This window comes from Ammospiza nelsoni, chromosome Z (genome assembly GCF_027579445.1).
Source record: "Ammospiza nelsoni isolate bAmmNel1 chromosome Z, bAmmNel1.pri, whole genome shotgun sequence".
In the NCBI taxonomy this organism is placed as follows: Eukaryota; Metazoa; Chordata; class Aves; order Passeriformes; family Passerellidae; genus Ammospiza; species Ammospiza nelsoni.
Window position 1 is genome coordinate 80,751,035 of NC_080669.1, and position 19,048 is coordinate 80,770,082.

General features: G+C 47.8%; 1 protein-coding gene across 1 annotated transcript; it reads left to right on the forward strand.

The window, feature by feature from the left end:
- The first annotated feature begins 8,020 nt into the window (after nucleotides 1-8,020).
- On the forward strand, nucleotides 8,021-17,524 carry LOC132087088 (aquaporin-7-like). The gene is made up of 7 exons (XM_059493116.1): nucleotides 8,021-8,065; nucleotides 8,731-8,844; nucleotides 12,431-12,557; nucleotides 14,025-14,162; nucleotides 14,891-15,009; nucleotides 16,302-16,519; nucleotides 17,331-17,524. Exons 1-7 carry the CDS (start codon nucleotides 8,021-8,023, stop codon nucleotides 17,482-17,484), a joined length of 915 nt encoding a protein of 304 aa, XP_059349099.1. The 3' UTR covers nucleotides 17,485-17,524.
- Nucleotides 17,525-19,048: the final 1,524 nt, after the last annotated feature.

Sequence of the window (19,048 nt, forward strand, 5' to 3'; positions counted from 1 at the left end):
CCCCACAGTACTTGGAAGGGAGTGAGACCCTGCTCAGACACTCCTTTTCCCTGCTGCACTACAGCTCCCAGATGGATCAGGGACTGGACTGGCCAGGAGGGAGGAGGGTGTGAGCTCTCACCCCAGGCATGGAGGAGGGAGTGTGGCCAGGGTCCTGCAATGCTCCCAGGGCTCTGGCAGCATTTTTCTCTCCCAGGCCATTGCTGAGAGTATTGTGTGACTGCAGTGTGGTAGTGTGGCATCCAAAGCTACCATCCGGTGGAGCTGAACAGCAGAGAAAGAACAGGAGGGGAGATGGTGCTGGCACAGAGGAGGAGGCAGGCGAGCAGAGAGCAGGCTCTGCTCTGCTAGCTTGCCTGTTCCTGTGAAGCACTGTACAAACAGGAAAGGCCATAAAATACGAGATGAACAAGACAAAGTCAGTTATTTACCGCCCTGAGCATGATCGTTCCCCATGGTGAGTTTTCAAGTGCCTTTTGCTTCAAGTCTGCTTTTAAATGACGCAAGTGATGTGGCCTCCTCCAGCTCCTGAAGGGAAAGAGAAAGGAAGCTCTACACAGGGAAATAGATATCCCACAGCTAAAGCTTTTGCTGTATCTAAAATGCCATTGAATTGCTGCATGGCTGTAGGCAGTATAGTAAGTGCTCTGGTGAGCTGAGGAGTTGCTCTGCTGGCTTGACCTGTTGTGGATATGAAGCACGCTCCCACTTGTCCCTCTGACCACTGACAACACCAGTGGTGAAGTGGATGTCCTTGACTGTCCTGGAACTGGAAGAGGTCACTATCTGCACTGCACAGTGGAGAAAAGAGTAACAAGAAGGATAACCTAGCAGCTGATGACACTTCCAGCACTCAGCTGGGGCTGGTGTTTTAGCAGAGGCCACACAACCTGCTGAGTACAGGTGCAGTCTCCTCTGCCTGCCACAGGCTTCATCTGAACAACGTGTTTTGGCCAGTGGATACTCAGGTCTCACACTGGTGGACAGTAGAGCCAGGAATTTATTTTTATCATTTTCATGTCATCTCAGATCTGGGCAATTGAAAACCAGCAGCTAGTATACTCTGGTAGTCTTCTGTTCCTGTGACTTAAGTACTGAAGTGGTGGACATCCCATTCCATTGGATAGCACAGGTAGCCGGGCAGTGGGATGGGTTGGACCTGTGAAGAAGATCCATGAGAGTGTGATATGAGTGTGTGAAGAAAACAAATGTACTTCCCCAAAACTATTTTACAATCTTCAATGTTCAGGGTCCACTTGTGATACATGTGTGTCCATGTTTATAGCCATGCTTGGATTTTTACCCTCATGAATTTGTCTAGCTTTAGATATCTTTTTAGGACCTTCAGCATCCTGTGTCAAGGGCTTTTAAACATTCATTATGTAGCCTAGTGCATGAGCAGCAGTTTGAGCTTATTCTGAGCGAAGTCATTGCAGCAGTCACATATTTCCCAGCAGATCCTTCACTGGCTGCTCCTGTAGCTGTGAGGTGCAGACAGGCACCTGCTGTGCCTAATGCTGCAGTTTGGAACATGTATGAACAATTGAGGTGCCAAATCACTCCCTATATATTCACATATGGTTTGTATCTCATGGCAGAGATACAAACTGGGGGCTGTGCTGTGGTCAGAGGCCCATCATATCAGGTCCTATGCAAATACACCTCAGTTAATTCCTGAGAGCTGTAACTGGTTCGTGTCAGGAGTGAGGGACTGATCCTTGGCCATTCTCATAAGATTATATACTGATAATTTGATTTGATAATGAGGTTCCTGTGAAGTCAAAATTCAGAAGGTGGTGTGTAACAGTTACTTCTTCACTAGGAAATGGCTAATAGGAATGTGTACATTCGAGTGTCTGTGTAAAAACAAATGCAGGGACAAAAAAGACAGTGACAAAATTTAGTAATTGCCATGGGTTAGGGATGTCTGCACTGTCAGGGTGACTGATATGCAGTGTCCTGTGCTTAGGAAAATAAATTGCATATTAGTGTTGTGTTTACGATGGGACAATTCATGAAGCTGCCACTTGTGTCATCCAGGATTTGTGCTGGGAAACTACATGAGCTAGGAAAACTGGCTTGTTTTCAGGGCCCATCAACAGATGAATTTTCAACTTCTCTGTGTTCCTCTGGGTCAATATCTTTACATGCAGGAACTGAAAGAATGGGAATGGACAGGGAGCAATTCAGATCCACACCTGGCCCCTCTTTCCTGTGTCTCAAAACAGCACAAGAGGCTAAAGTGGCTGGGGGATCATGAGGGTGGTGGGGCATAGGTGATGCTGGAGGAAACTTCTACTTTCACTGAAATGCCTGTGGGGATCCTTGGAGCTCCAGGAGAGGCTGGGCAGTGTCTGAAGGGATTTGTGGGCATGTCCACAAGGAATGTGTGGTATCTCCCCGCAGCTGAGATACTGGGAGCTTATCAGGGTTTCCTTTGGATGCCTTCACGTCCGCGCCAGCAGCAGCAGCAGCAGCCCTCTGGGGCTGAGAAAGCTGACCCAGCCATCTACATTCTGGCCTTTCCCTCCCCCATGGAGAGACAAATCCCACGGGGCAGGCACTGCTCAGCACTGATGTGAGCCATGCCAGATGCTGCATGGTCTTCAGACACCCCCTGGCAGGTGTGATATGGGAGAGCACAGTCCTGTTCCGGGGGAGATAGCTGGGTAATTCACTGATTACACATATGGGCAATGATTAGTGTCAGCAGCCAGCTCCTCGCCCCACAAAATGTCTGGATAACAGACTGCAGAAAAGATGGACTTTTTACAAGGGCCTGAAGTGATAGGGCAAGGGGGAATGGCCTTAAACTGGAGGAGGACAGACATCAGATATTAAGAATACAGATAATAGTTAATCAAGATAATAGATATTAAGAATAGACAGATAATAGATATTAAGAATAAATTCTGTGAGGGTCAAGAAGCCCTGGCACAGGGTGCCCCGAGAAGCTCTGGCTGCCCCATCCCTGGAGTTGTTCAAGGCTAGGTTGGATGGGGATCTGAGAGACTTAGGACTTTCAGCATCCTGTGTTGGATGGAAGGGGAAGGTGGAACCCCGCCTATGGCAGGGAGTTGGAATGAGGTGGTGTTTAAGGCCCCTAAAGATAAACTGTTCTATGATTCTGTGATTCTATGGCCTACCTATGGGTTTAGCAACATCTCTTGAAAGGCTTACAGGCCTCACTTATGTGGGTGGAATGTATGGATGCAGTTCACCCTCAAGCACCTGGTGGCTGTGAAGAGCTACTGGCTCAGCCTTGCCCAGCAGCAGAGGGAGCATGGCTGTGTGATTGTCAGCAGGCCCTGCTCTGGTTCTGCTTCTTGTGAATGTCAACACAAGCTTGTGCTTTTTGGTGCTGCTCAGGTGGATGCTGGGCTGGTGTGTTTTGCAGAACATCCTGCATTCCAGACTGGAGTGCCTGGGGAAAGGATGAGGCAGAAAAGACAGCATGGGATGAAGTACAAGGGGTTTTGTCAGTGGTACTGTTTCTTAGAGCCAACCCATTGCAAACTGGCCATCAGGACTCAGCATGCTGTGCTGTCTCTGGGTACAGTCAGAGGCAGGGAAATACGCAGAGCAGTGTGCTGGTTTCACCATGCAACTCCAAAACCTCTTTTACTGATCCAGTGTCTCCTCCTCCAGCTTAGAGCCTTTTCCCTTAAATCTCTCCTTTCAGAATGTGGGTGTTTGTGCTCCTCTAGAAGGAGACTGGCTGCTCTTTTCTCCAGGGTGATGATGTCCTCTGAGCCCATGGCTTCCCCAGCTTCCACCTTACCTGTGGACTGAAAGCAGAGCAGAGGAGGCAGCTCAAGGCTCAGAGAGAGCACTTGAACCCACAGAGTCTGCTGCTCTCTGCCTGGGCCTGTGCAGCCCCACAGCAGAGTCCCAGCACAGGGGGATGCTCTCACACAGAGGGGTAGAGTGGGAACATGCCCCTGAGCAGGTCAGGAGAACAAGATGCCCATTGAAATGAGGGGTGATGGCAGGTGAGGAGCCAGCATGTTCTTGTTGGAAATCCCATAGTATCTTCTGGGATCTCTGCTGCTTACAGTTCTGGTGCCCCAAACATGAGAAAGACATGGAACTGCTAGAGAAAGTCCAGAGGGCACCACTAAGTTGATGAGAAGACTGGAGCACTTTCCCTACAAAGACAGGCTGAGAAGGTTGTGGCTGTTCATCCTGGAGAAGGTTGTGTGGAGACCTTAAAGGAACCTTCCAATATCTGAAGGGCCCACAGGGAAGCCAGAGAGGGACCTTTTGTCAGGAGCTGTAGTGATAGGACAGGGAGTAATAGGTACAAACTGAAAGGGGGGAAATATTAACTAGATATTAGGAAAAATACTTTACTGTGAGGATGGTGAGATTCTGGAAGAAGCTGCCCAGGAAGCTGTGGATGCCCCATCCCTGCCAGCCATAAAGGCCAAGTTGGGTAGGGCCCTGAGCAACCTGGTCTAGTGGGAGAGGTCCCTGCCCATGGCAAGGATGGATTGGGACTGGATGTTCTTTAAGGTCCCTTCTAATCCTTGACATTCCATAATTCTATGACCTGATCTACTCCTGTGCCTCCATTTCACTCAGTTAAATAGTTGTGGGTGGGGGAGATTTTCCAGGGATTTTCACAGATCAAAGCTGGTGGGTGCCTCAAAAACCATCATGCTTTGATTTATTTGAGAATGACTTCATCCTGTGTGATAAGTCAGACAAGGGCAGGAGGACTGTGGCCCACCATGGGGTGGATGGGTTCCTGGTGAGCAGGAGGGTTCCACTCTGTTGCCCAACAATGAGACCAGGACCACTCCTGGCAACCCCATCACACAGAGCCCTGCTCTGCCCCTAAAGACAAGCAAAGACAAGTAGTTCTTCTGCTGGCAGCATTACCTCATGGATTACCTCTGTCTGAGTAGCCCTGTAGCTGCAGCAGCCCTGAAGCTGTAGCAGGCTGGGCAGGGCAGCACCCTGCCCAAGGCAGGAGCCCACCCGTGAATGACCAAGGATCTCCACCTAACACTTCTGACTGGAACAAGTCTCAGTTTATGGAAGAGAAGCAGGTGATGAACTTTTGTCTGGCCTCAAGGCAAGGGACAATGGGTGAGCTGAAAGGCTGAGGAGGCCACTATCCTGGGAATGGAGAGGGGATGGTGATACAGAGAGCAAAGACATCTGCTGAGAGACACATGGAGTGTGTGAGGCTTGTTTGGGGCCTGCCATCCACAGAGAAGAGAAGGAGACAGACCATGAGTGTGGAACATGAGATCACAGGGAGCAGGTGCTCCAGGTTATGTCCTGCACAGCAAAGGCCATACCAGTGCTGTTATGATATCTCTGGCTGGGTCTTTCTTCCTGAAGGGCACTGGAGATATTTTAGTGCCCTGTTCATCTGGTCAGATTGAGGAACAAGCTGTTCTTGCCCATGGTGAGCAGCTCTTCTGCTCAGCTGTCTGTTTATGCTCCTCTTGGCCTCTGGGGAGAAAGCTCCACCAGCAGGGCTGAAGTGAATGGAGTGGCAATGTTCCACCTGCTGATTAGCCCAGTTAAGAGATAAATGAGCTCCTGGGTGCAGAGGAAGCATGTGCACTGTCCAAATTGAGTCAGAGAAGTTATTCCTTGCTGAATGCCCTGGACTGCCTGGGTCTTCATTCTTCCCAGGGTTGCTCTTGCGGGACCCAGGGGCATTTTTCTCCTGATTCTTCATTACCTTGGATATCAACACCAGAACTGCTAGTGCACATTGACTGTGCCAAAACTTTCCTTTCCAAACTGAGACTTTTATTAGTAGTGCTGAAAGCGCACCTGTCTTGGGGAGGAAAGTGTGTTTGGTTTAGCAGTTGGCTGCTTAATGTGAAGTGGGAAATGTGGCAAAATCATTGTCGGACCACTGTTGAGTGAAGTTTCAACCTGTGAAGGTATCAAAGCAAACATCAAGAGGTGGTATGGAGGGAGCTAAGCATGAGCAGCCAATGCTCTTTAACAAACCTTACAGGATCACTAAGCAATAGCACGCTCAAGAACTAAGTTAACTCATGACTGTGATGGGCTCATGATGCACATTGACAAATGCCTTTGAGAATTTGGCTGAAAATCAGAGTAAAGCGTCTAATTTTCAAAGCAGCAAATTCTGGTAACAGAGAACAACAGAAGTTGGGCAACAATCATCTACCACTAAAATTCAGGGTGGCCAGGTCTCCAAAGTGCAGATATGGTGTGGCTGCTTGTGTCAGTAGGGGACAGTGTTTAGTGACCCCAGAGATCCTCGTCAGCCCTGCGGGTAAGTGAAACCCAGCAAGTATGGGCAGATTGCTGTTGGGAAACCAGCAGATATTTGCAATCCAGCCCTTGGCTGACTCACTTGGCTTGCACTTGCTCAAGATCATGTCTGGATGCAGGGAGAAGGGGCAGTCCAGCCCACCTGGCGGTCATGGGGGTGCATGTTGGAGCCCATCACTCTATGTCTGTGTGCAGACACTGGAGGGAAAGTACCAGTATCTAGCATGACTCAGGTTGGGCACCAGATGCTTATTTTAGGTGAGGAAGAATTGCCCTTTGGAGCTGCCTATTTTTCTCTGCTCATTATAAACTCAGGCACAGGCTCACACACTTTGTGTACTTGGAGAGCAGAGGTGCTCTGACCTACAAGTCCTTTGGAAAGGTGATGGTTTCATTATTTTTACAGTCCTTGAACACTAGCAGGTCACTTTAATGTCTCAAAATGGCCATCAGAATGTCAAAATTAAGGGATTCTTGCATTTTCAGCAGCCAACAGAGGAGTCCTTCAGAACACCTTAAGGGGAGAAATTAATGTCTCAGTGCCATCTTGTGGAACGACCTGTATAAAAGTACAAGCTCCTAGAAGCATGCTGGAATTTTGTAGAGTTTGATGGTAATATTGGGAATTATGCTGCAAATATTATCACCAAACCAAATATTCCTCTTGCAAACTGGGACTGTGTTTTTCCCTGAGGAGACTGCAAGTCCCTCAGAACCCAATGTTCCCAGAAATTGGCTGTCTGTTTTTCAGCCTGAATCAGAATATTGAGATGCCTACAACCAATGCCTGAATGCAGGAGCCAAAGCCTATCAGACACAGCAGCTTCACTGTTTGCCCACAGGGAAGGAATCCACTTGGAAGGCTCCCAGAGATGCAGGAGACAAAACAAAGTTGTAGGTCCAGTTGTGGGTGTCACTGACCCACTGACCTTGTCCATCAGAGAAAGGCTGTGAGATCTCCAGCATGTGGAGACACAAGGATTTCAGGTGACGTGTAAAGTCAGCTGGAAATCACCACGAGCAGAAGAAACTTGAGGGTCTTGTCCAGGACCCATGCTTTGTGTTCCATCAGTAAACATTTGCATGGGAGAGGATGAAGTGACCTAGAAAGGTTTAGTATGCTGCAGCACAGGCCACAGACCCACAGGACAGAAACCATCCCACCTAGAAATGTGCTGTAGAAACACCCTCGCAAACAACATGATTATCATCCATCATAATGAAATGATCCTCAGTATCAGAGACAGACCAGTAATTTACTGCATATTTAGCCAGGTGTTCACTAAGGTCAATAGCTAATCTGTCACTGGAGGAGGGATTACCCCAGTACATAAAACTCTCCCTGCAACAAGACATACAATGATCTATGGAGCAGAGAGGAGAATCAGCTTCCCAGGGTCTTCCATACAGCTGCTGAGTGCCCTGTGGGTGAAAGAAAAGCTCATGAACTTTTACCATGCAGTAGAGGAGAGGAAGGCAGGGCCAGGGGCAGCATGAGCAGAGCACCCTGTCCCTATCAGGGCAGCTGCTGACACTTGTGCAGAGCTGTCCCCTCCAGAGCCACACTGAGAAGCTGCAGCAGGTTGAGAGGAAGGCGAAGAAAACCAGCAAATAACCAGAAAAGGCTTGAGGGAAAAGGTCTTGAGTGTTCAGTGGATATGTTTTTCCGTGATTAAGCAAAGGTATTAAGACTTTTTCACCGTGGAAAGAGCACCTGGTGAGCAGGGAGATAGGCAGAGGGAATGAGGAGATGGAGGAGGAATCAGGAGAGCAATGGTTCTGCTGTGGCAGCCAGGTAAGACTGAAGATCTCTCGGGCCACCTCTCCTTGCTGAGGTTGGTTTCTCCTTGCCCTGTATGAGCGGATGGACAGGGTGGCTGGTGGCAAGGCTCTCTGTGAGTGCGAAGGCATCTGCAGAATGCACAGGTGCATTCAATGAGAGCAAATATTCCACCTGAAACAATGCACTGTGCTCTTCCCAGCTGCAGACAGCAGGGCACACCAGCTCCAGGCAGAGCATCCTTGCTGCAGAAGATGTACCCATTAGTCTTGCATGGGCAAACAGTCCCAATCCAATCTGCTTAAACAAACAGTCAATGGGTTACAATGCAGAGCAGAGCCAAAATTCCTGTTCAGTTCCTGTAGAAAAGGTTAAGGAGAAAGACAGGCATCAGGAGCACCTCAAGGCTTTTGACAGCTCCAGTGTTCTGGGGTTAGGCTCTCCTGGGCAGAGGCACGGTGTCACCAATGCCCTCATAACAGAAATATTGCATCCCTACTATAGAGCTTTCATAGGATGGCATACGAGGGAGGGCTGGGGGAAAGACTTTGAGGCTAGCTGCTGCTTTGTTGGCTTGTTCATGGTTAACCAAAGGGGAGAAGGTGTCTGTGGGGGAAGAGAGGGTGCCAAGTTTCAAAGGGTAACCTGGCTCAGTGCAGTGAAGTGTGCCATCACTACAGGAGCGCAGAGGCTGCTGCAACAAGACGATGGCGAAGGTCAAGAATGTGTTCAGGATTAATAACATTACCATAAGGCAGATGTTGGCAGAAGCACTATCAACATTCATCCTCATGGTAAGGAGGAGTCTGTGCATGTGCATGTGTGTCTCTGTATGTGTGTGTGTGTGTGTGTGTGTGCAGCCATTTAAGGCAGCAGTGTGTAAGGTCAGTGGTTTCCTGCCACATCCCCAGGGGTTGGTTGCTGCTGCTCACCCCTCTGCTTTGGTGGGGTGGCAGTTTCTCAGCAGGCAGACCATCTGCCAAAAACCTTCTGGAGCAAAAAAAGGAATGCAGGGAAAGGGAGGTGGGTGCTGGGAGTGAGGGAAGTGGGTGGGATAGAATTAAAATATCACAGAATTATTTAGGTTGGGAAAAACCTTCAAGAGTTCAAGCATTAACCTGGCACTGTGGAGGCCACCACTATACCATGTCCCTAAGTGCCCAACTACATGTCTTTTAAGTACCTCCAAGGTATTATATGTATTTAATATCTGTAAACCCACCACTTCCCTGGACAGCCTGTTCCAATGATTGACAACCCTTCTGGTGAACAGATTTTTCCTAATATCCAGTCTAATCTTCCCCTGGCACAAATTGAGACCATTTCCTTTTGCCCTGTTTCTTGTTGCATGGGAGAAGAGACCAGCCCTCCTGCCTACACCCTCCTGTCAGGGGGCTGGAGAGAGTGATCAGGTCCTCCCTGAGCCTCCTTTTCTCCAGACTGAACATCCCCAGCTCCTGCAGCTGCTCCTCATCAAACCTGTGCTCCTGAGGACCCTTTCCCACCTCCACTGTCCTTCCTGGACATGTTGCTCTTTCAGCTCTCTTCTAGGAGAAAATTGAGGAAGAGTTTGGGAATGAAACAAAAGAATAGTGTCCACAATGCTTGTAGAAGATCCCATAAAGTGAATGGACACTTTTCCTTCTGCTGTGCCAGAGGTGTGGTGTAGCTGGGGGGGAACTGAACTGGTCTGCAGAACAGACCCAGCCTCTTCTATCACTGACAGCTGCGGCAAAATGAAAATAGTGTTCATCCATCTTCCCCCTGGTGTTGCCAGGGTAATGAACTTTCCAGAGAAATTCTCCAGAACCACAATCCACCATTAGGAAATGTAATTACAGGGTGTGAAGCATGCCAGGATTTCACTTTTGATTTTCTTGCTGCCAATTGAACAGTGCTTATGTAAATCATAGATAAACTGCTCCCTTGCCTGAGGGATCTGTTTCACAAAGAAATAATTAAGTGGGTTTGAGCTTGTGGGCTGCTTCAGAAATGTTTGGGTAGAGGATTCGTAAGGTTTTGCAGTCACTGTAGGGGCTGGTGGGGGTGAAGTACCCATTGGGACCAGAGATCTTGAGTGTTTGATCAGCAGAGCAGAATGAGATCCTCCCTCTGAGAAGGGCCAGTATCTATCTGTGCCAATTTGCTACACCTGGACTTAGCCTGGGATGAGACACTTTAGACTGGACAGAGGCTGGCATGCAAAGGCTGGGCATAACCTAAATAACTTGCACTTGGAGATTTAAAGAGGAAGAAATTAAGATTTGGGTAAGCATAGGGACCTTCTGACACAGCTTTCTGTACCAAGAAAGGTGCTCATTTACAAGGACAAAAACTGCCTGTACTGAGCATGGTTGCTTTTATCATGTAATTTTGCACATCCAGCTGTTTGAATTTCACTCCCAGGTAGTTTTGCACCCATAGTAAGTCAGAGTACAGATATCTATGACTCCTCTGCAGCATTTTATCAAATTCTTTTGCCTTTTCCATTCTCTCTCTGTTATTTGATGGTAGAAGTTCCCAGGTGACAAAGAACAATTTCAGGGTTGTCCTGCCAGAGAAGCAGTATGAGGTGGAGAATTCACTCTGCACTCTGGCAGTTCAAGGCAGGTTTTGCAGCCTGCAGCTCACACTGGCTCTTCCTTCACTGATCCATGTGACGGAAGAGAGAAAAGGAAGGCACTGCCCATGGGCCCCATCAAGGGCTGAAGGCAAACAGCATCCAGCGTCAGAACAAAGTATAGAGCGCCCAACTCCTCAGCAGCACCCTGGCCCTCAGTGCAAGAGGCTGTGCTCTGGATGCACCTCCAGGATGCCTGAATGGCTGTTGTTTGGATGATAACACTCACCCCAGGGCCTCTCAGTTTAATGGACAGAAGTGTTGGTAAAAGGAACCAGGCAGCAGGACTAAGGACTAGGGAAGAAGAAATTGAAATAAATGGTGTTTTGGGGCTGTGAGGATGCAGGGAGAAAACAGAAGTTTGGGTCTGTGCTGAAAACCAGATTCTGTGTCCTCTCTTTGGGTTTTTTCAGGATATTGTTCTTTATGCACAGTCATGTCTCCTCCTCTGCAACCCTCTCTGCACCTGTGTGCTCTCCTGCAAAACTTGAGCCTTACACATTTGTTGTCTTTTGTATCTGGCTTTGGAAAAATCAGAGACGAAAAAGAGAGATGGAACAATCAGAGAGAGAATTTGTGTAATTTGCAGACGCTAAGGGGACATCACAAACTGTTTCTGGGGGCTTTTGCTGAGGCAGACTGAAAGGGCTCACACTGTGGGGGCTGTAGCTCTGTGCAGTGCACAGAGTGTGGTCTGTGTCTACAGGAGTGATAAGAAGAGGAGCCTCTCTGGGGAACAGAGAATTTGGGTGATGTCTGAAAGCAGTGAGGGGAAGCAGACACATGAGATAAAATTTGGATGCAGGCAGAGTAGCCAGAAAAAAATCACATCTAAATAGTACAAGCCAAATCAGAAGTTTATATGCTGGAGAACATATTGACTTTCGTGTCTTTGAAAGACATGTCACCTTGGATAAACATCAATGCAATCCAAGGAACAGGATACACTTTCCAAACCCTCAGTGGTTTATGAGGCAGAAACCTCAAGTGATGCCTTGTCCTTCTCTAGATTTCAGTGTAAGAGCATGCAAAGAACTGATTTTTCCACTCTTACCACATCAAAAGCATGAAATAGAATTCTCTCTTTCAGGGCAGAGCAATGTCTTGAATATGTGTTTTCCTGCTGAAGAGTGTTTACCTCTAGTTTATTTTCCCTTGGTTCTCCTTCAGTCACTAAAAAAACCCACTGAAACTTTGGCTGTTTCCAACCTTAAAATATATGTGTTGAACGGAAAAGTTAAACCAGAATTTCCTTTCTTGTCTTTGGCTTGAATGTTACCAAAATTAGAGTCGAGTTTGGCAAATAGCTGCGTGCTGCCCAAATGACATATTTAGTCAATAAATTGCACACCAGGAAAAGAAGGACAGTAAGAATTTGCACACCCTCCTTCAGTCCACCTTGGATGTTTTCTCCCAGTGGTCCACAGTGATGCTCCCCCAGTCCATGCCCCTGGTTTCAGGCAGAGACATCTGCAGTGTGGCTGTGTGAATGACCCCACTGAGCCCCAGCTCTTGGTGTGAGTGTTTGGGGTTTGTCTCCCCATACCCAACCATAATAAGAGTGCCTAGTTTGGTTTGATGGGCACTAATCACAGGTATCACTTCAGTTTTTGCGGGGCAAGGCTGTTCTTTGTCTTCTGATACCTCAGAGACTTCCTGTCTTTAGGAACTCATTACTTTTGCAGAAAAACTAGCAAAGAAGCTCAGTCTACCACAGCAACAAGAATACTTTTAACACTCCTTTCTCTCTTTTTACACAGGATTTTGGCTTGTCCTGTGTGGCACAAGTGGTACTGGGAAAAGGAAGCGTTGGTCAGTATCTGAGCATCAACATAGCATTTGGCATTGGCGTTACCTTGGGTATCTATGCGGCTGGAAAAATATCTGGTGAGCAGCACTGTCAAACATGGGACATATCCATGTCCCAAAAAGGCCATGTGTGCTGGGAACAGGAGGAGTGGGCTGTGGAGGGGTGTGTTATGGCATGGGCAGTGCCCTCCCCTAAAAAAAGCAATCCTAGAGTCCCCAGGCTTGAAAAGCAGGAGAGGCTGGGGACAAGGCATGCACAGCATACCCACAGAATACTGACCCCAGCTTGTGTTCTGAGCTGTGACAGGGCAAGTGGGACAGGGAGAGGGGAGGAGGTTTGGCCAGCCCCTTCTGTTGTGGACAGCAGAGCCAGGGTTCAGCAGCTCCCTCATTTGGGACATGCCAACACAGCCCATGGACAGGGAGCTCCCAAAATCTGCTGCTGATACAACCCACGGGGAAGTAAATAATTTATTGCGAAGGAGAGCTTACTGCTGATGTTGCAATAGAAATGCTATGCAAATTTTCTCCTTATCACGCACACCCATGCACAGATGCCTCACACGAACTTGGGGAGTGGTGTTTTGGTGCCATGAGGTGGCATCCATCACATGACAAGAGCATTACCTTTGCCTTCTGCAATTTCTGCATTCATTTGCACCAAGAGAAAAAAATTAAGGGCCCTAATGGGCAGAAGGTTAAAAGCAACTCCTTGCTCTTAAACTGTTGGAGTAGAACAGAGGTCCAAACCTGGGGTTGTCTTGGAAAGGAAAAATTTTCCATGTGAGCAGTCAGGAGCAGTCAGCTCTTGATTTTCTTACCCTTTTGGAGCTGGTGGAAACACTCTGGGGAAAGCAGACTGAGAAAAGTAGGTCCTACAGTCCCAAGTGACTCTTGAGAAGGAGCTGATCTGTTGAGGGCAGAGGGCAGTGCAGAAGGGATCTCAGCTCAGCCAGCAATAGTATGGTTACAAAACAAACTTCACACCTTCCTGACATAGTAATTTGGCTTCATCTGTGTCACAAGATGTTCCATCAAAACAAGGTCCTTATCTACCACTAGCTACATAAAATGTGCTGAAGTATGGTCTCTTTTTAAGCTCAGTAGGGAGAAGCTCATAGGGAAACTCATACCTTCCCAAGAGAGGTATATCTGACAGGTGAGGCAGCCTGTGGTCTACAGAATTCTTAGAAGACAAGCTAGGAGCTCTTTTACCTGCATGATTCAGCTGTAGAGAGAGAAAGGATCATTTTGTGTTTGTGCAGGAGCAATACCCTGACCTGAGTCTTGTTGTTCTGGCTTTTGTCTGGGTGATTACTGCGAGGCATGGGGCACAGAACCAACGAATAGTTTGGGTTGGAAGAGACCTTTTAATGTTCATCCAGTCCAATGCCCTGCAAAGAGCAGAAACATTGACTAGAGCAGGTTACTCAGAGCCCTGTCCAACTTGGCCTTAAATATTTCTAGGGATGGGGCATCCACCATGTGACATGTTCCAAAACAGCTGCATCAGTGTTGAGGCCTCTCTTTTCTGTGATTTTGCAGGAGCTCACATGAATGCTGCCATCACAATTACACAGTGTGTTTTAGGAAACATCTCTGCGAAAACGGCTGTAGCTTATGTGTTCGGCCAGTTCCTGGGCTCCTTTTTGGCAGCAGCTGCCGTCTTTGCTCTCTACTACGGTAGGGTCATGTCTTTTATCACAGAGGTTGCTGTAGGCATAATTTCAGTCAACCCACAGTGTTGTCAAAATATATCCTTTTGCAGTACCCAGCATGATTTCTGGGCGAGGAGGGCAAGCCCCTGGGTTGTGGGACAGACTGAAGCTCAGAGCAGGTCCCAGATACACCTCTGGGAAGGATACGCACAAACCAGAGAACACAGGTCCTTTTACTCAGGGCATTCCCACTTCCAAGACCTGTCTTCAGCAGAAGGGCAGTAGCTGCATTTTGTCAGCATTTTGTTTCCAGGTCTGCAGGGGTTTTATTTTCATGAACTACCCTGTATTAGGTGCTGCTGGAGCTCTGGGGGGACTCTACTGCTCTGTAGAGCTCCGGTTTGCAGCCATTTGGGGTTTTGAGCTGTGAGCAGAGGCCCACCACCCATTGTTTCTAGCATGTCTCTGAGGGGCAGAGGGTTGGAGACCTCCAGTGCATCCAGACCACCCAGGCCACCCCAGGCTCCTGGAGCAGGAATAGGGAGCTGATAGGTGTAAAGAAGTGAGTGCAGACCAAAGTCTGTAGGTAACATATTGGTGAGATCATGCTCTGCAAGGAGTGTGTCACCTCCATCACATCTTCCACTGCCTCCCTTCTCCCTAATGTCTGTGCTGGCTGCAACAGGTGCACTTGTGTGTGTGTCCTGTGGGATGAAATGCTGTGCTAACTTCCATAATTCCCATTTCTCCTAGATGCTCTTTATGACTACACCAATGGGAGCTTTACAGTGACAGGACCAACTGCCACAGCAATGATCTTCTCTACGTACCCTGCTTCCAATGTGTCCTTGCAGGGAGCCTTTTTCTCAGAGGTCAGTGGGGATGGCTGTGGTGTGCCAGGAGAAGGTGGGTGGTGCAGGGCTGCTACAGGTCCCCAGTGTCCTACATGCACAGACAACCACAACCTCTTTTCCCAAGGAGCCCAGCATACAGGCAGGCATCTGAAAGGTAAGATCCCAGAGCCTAATCCATGAAGGCTGCTCCACAGCTTAGTCCAGGGGCTCTCCAGACACATTCCCTGCATGCTGTTCAAGCACTGAGAAGTGAGAAGCTGAGCTGTATCACCAGTCATCTCCTCTGGGTTCTGGGCTGCACTTTCCTTTCTTTATTGGATCCTACACTCTCTCCATGCTCCTCAGCAGCTGTGCTGGCTGCCCCTCCCCAGCACAGAGTCTGGGACTGTCTCCTCATGAGCACAGCCTGGACTGAACTCTGTGTTTGAACAGATCCATTGAGACTGTGTGCAGTGGATTCTCAGCTTATGGTGCAGTGTCCAGATGCCCAGAAATAGGGAAGGGATTCTTCATGGGGATGTGGGGCACTGAGACATTAGGGAAGGAAGATTCACTTCCAGTGCAAATCTTTGGAAGCCTGAGTTTTATCTGAGCTGATAAAACTCCTGCCTGGGCATGATGAAGAGGATGGTGAAAGAGCCTAGAGGGGGGGAGTGGATCCTCTCAGCCTTCTGTGGACCAGTGTCCTTGATGCAAAAGAAAGAAAATAAGAGTGACAGTGCCTTGCCAAAAGCTACAGTTTCTGGTTTTCTGTTTTTGCTGGTGTCTGTGCAAGCAGTCCAAGTCTCTCCAGCTGCATTTTCTAAAGCAGAAAGAGGCAGGTGTCATCACCTCTATCAAAACCATGCTTCTTGATGTCCTGGCACTGCAAATCTACAAATGCCAGCTATGTAGTCACTGATGGGAAATTCAGTTTCCCAGGTGAGAATCTGATATCTGCATACAGGCTGTACAAAACATCACTTCCTCTAGAGGTGATCAGGTTTGTCTCGTGAGCAGTTTGTTATGGCTCTGCTCTTATTAGACAGAATGTACTTAAAATAAACCATCTCCCTGACTGGTTGATAGAGACAGATGACCTTGCTCAGAAGTTTGTAACAGTCTTGGTGATGAGGTTTTTGCTGAGAAAACAATTTTCTTCAGTCTACCTGTGAGGAAGGAGTATATTTGGATCCCTCCTGCCTTGATCAGACCATGAATCTCATCTGCTCCTTCATTCTGGGAAGTCTCTTCTCCTCTGCTGAGCAGGATCTTTCAATCATCCCCATCCTCTCTCCTGACATGTTCTTCTCCCTTTTCTGCTCCCACAGTTTACAGCAACAGTTATGCTGATGCTGGGTATTCTAGTAATCCATGATGAGAAAAACAACGCAGCTGTCAAAGGCGCTCAGCCCATGCTCACGGGTATCCTGGTCGTGGGCATAGGTCTGGGAATGGGGCTGAACACAGGCTATGCCATAAATCCCTCCAGGGACCTGCCCCCACGGATCTTCACGGCAATTGCTGGCTGGGGAATGGAAGTCTTCTCGTGAGTGACCTGTTTTGCTCTTACCCTTCTCAGCTTGCCAAGGGAGGAGATAAGCACAAGATAAAATGTGTCATGAAGCCTTTTTCTCTGGACCAAGTGATGGTAGCACTGCAGAGTGGGAGGGTTGTGCCTACAGGAGCCTTCTGTATTATGTACACAAAATTTGGAGTACACCAATTCTCCAGCATGGGATTCACCTTAACATGCAGATACCTCAGTCTGGGCACCAAATTGTCTGTCTGTTCACTGGAGATCCAGTTGTTTTTTTCAGTGAGCAGAGAGCCAGAATGTAGCTCACCGGAATGCAGGTGGATTGCTAAACAGGTCTCCTAAATTTAGAGTCTGAATTTGGACATGAAACCTTGCCTTCCTCTGTCTAGTAAGATGCTGTTATGTTATGGCTTTTCCTATGGGGAAATCATTACCAGAGTCTCCTGTCCTGGATGCCCACTTTCCTTAAAATCCCAGAAAATATATTCAAGAGCTCAGTAGAGGAGTCACAGATTTTATTGGAAAGAGGGAGGCAAAATGCCTGTGTGTGTCTGAGAGTCCCACTCATCAAGACCACACAGCCCATTTCTTTTGGAGAAAAAGAAACCTGCAGTGTGGAGCCGCCTTTCCATGCTGATGGGGAAAATTGCCTTCCTTCCAGCAGTTATGTGGGGGGAAAGCAGATTTGTCTAAGACAATTGTAGGCTTAGTGCCTGGAGTGGGACAGACTCCTCTGCTCACTCCTGCCCCAGCAGGATGTGGTGGCAGGGCAGTGGTTCCAGTCTGGCTCACCAGCTGCCTCTTCTGTGCTTCATTTTAGGGCTGATCATTGCTGGTGGTGGATCCCAGTCACAGCTCCAACTCTTGGAAGTCTTTTTGGTGTTCTACTCTACAAACTCTGCATTGAATTTCACATCCCGCCTGAAGCTGAACCTGAGAAAGATGAGGCAGGCACGGAGACTTCCCAACTGTGATGGCCATGTGCTGTGATGACATATGTGAAGGGCACATCTGTCTGTCCACCACGCTGGTGGGATGAGGGACTAGATTTCAGTAAACCTACTCTGCTTAAACAGACAAACTTGATATCTGAGATATTGACAAGACCTATGTAGGGCAAGACCTGGCTGTGACCTGAAGGAATTACTCAATTTCCCTGTGTAAAAATCTACAAAAAAAACCCTAACCAAAACCAAAAAAAACCCAAAACAAAAATCATCATATTCTCAATCATCATATTCTGAAGAAAAGCAAAGCAGAGCTACAAGTCTCCAGATACGCATATATTCATATAAATCAAAATACAGGCATCTGCAGTGGTAGATACAACATGATTAAGTCAATTAACACATAAATTTTGATCTGGAATATTGTTTGGTAAGACACAGATACTACAGGGATGGACCAGGGTCCTAGGCTTGCTTCATTTGCATATCTCTCACCCTAACAAACACCTAGTTTGGAAAAGCACAGAAGAGAGAAGAACAAGGACACTGTAAAATAGAAACACGAATCTGTTGGGTTGTTTGGGGTTTTTCTGTGCTTGTTTTTTATTTTGTTGGTTTTGATCTGAACATTCAGGAAGCATTGAAAAATTACTAAACTAAACTACAGGGTCTCCTGAATCCTGCCACAGTTCTGCTGGAACCTGCTGTCAGGAAAGAACCATGTGTGTACTGACACTCTAGACTTGAGCTACACCAACTACTACCACAGGAAAGAAGTCAGAGTACTTCTGTGACAGTGTCTCCAAAATCTTGAACAAACTGGCCCCCCCATACTTTTTTCCTGCTCTGAATGCATGAGAAATGTAAGAGCTTGCCCCGCCGCTGCAGTAATTCTGCTACCTCCATCTGAATGAGGAAGTGGGTCTGCAACAGCCTTACAAGTTTGAGGTGTCACTGGATTAGAGGCAGAACACTATCAGAAGCTGCCTGTTCCCAGGAGGGTGACAATGGTCTTAACTTTTCTAGAAAGTGCTCAAGCAAGTATGGTATGTATGCCAAGCACATAACTGCGGTCCCAGGGCTGGGTGCCATGAACAAACAACACAGAGTTCTCCAAGAGCAGGAAGTGACAGAACGTCACTACTGCACAGAATTCCAGAAAAGGGCATTTACTGGATTTAATGGTCATTCCCATCCCAATATTAAAAGCATAACTAAGGTATTGCTATGGTGTTGGGTGGGAAGACATGTGCTTTCTCATTAGAGCTCACTTTATGTCAGTGGAGCAGCTAGAAGACATTCACCTGTCTCCAGATGCACATGGGCTTCAGAGGGTGCACAGGAGGATTTCTTGTCATCTGGGGGTGGCAGACAGTGGCTGCCAGGCAATGCAGCAATGGCATTTGAAGGTGGGCCCTTGGCAGTGCTGGAAGCAGCAAAATACACCTGAGCAGGGGCTGGTGGCTGCAGAGACTTTGCACTTCTGCAGGGCAGAAGCAGAACAGCTGCCACAAAGTTCAGTCTTCTGGCCTCTATGAAATAAATTGGGAGTTTCTGAGTAGCTCAAGAGGGATAAGCTAAAAGCACTGTA

Coding starts and splice junctions, on each gene's coding strand:
- LOC132087088 (XM_059493116.1), top strand. CDS start 8,021: ATGGAGGAGGAATCAGGAGAGCAATGGTTCTGCTGTGGCAGCCAG. Junction 8,845..12,430: donor TATCAACATTCATCCTCATG/GTAAGGAGGAGT, acceptor CTTTTTACACAG/GATTTTGGCTTGTCCTGTGT. Junction 12,558..14,024: donor TGCGGCTGGAAAAATATCTG/GTGAGCAGCACT, acceptor GTGATTTTGCAG/GAGCTCACATGAATGCTGCC.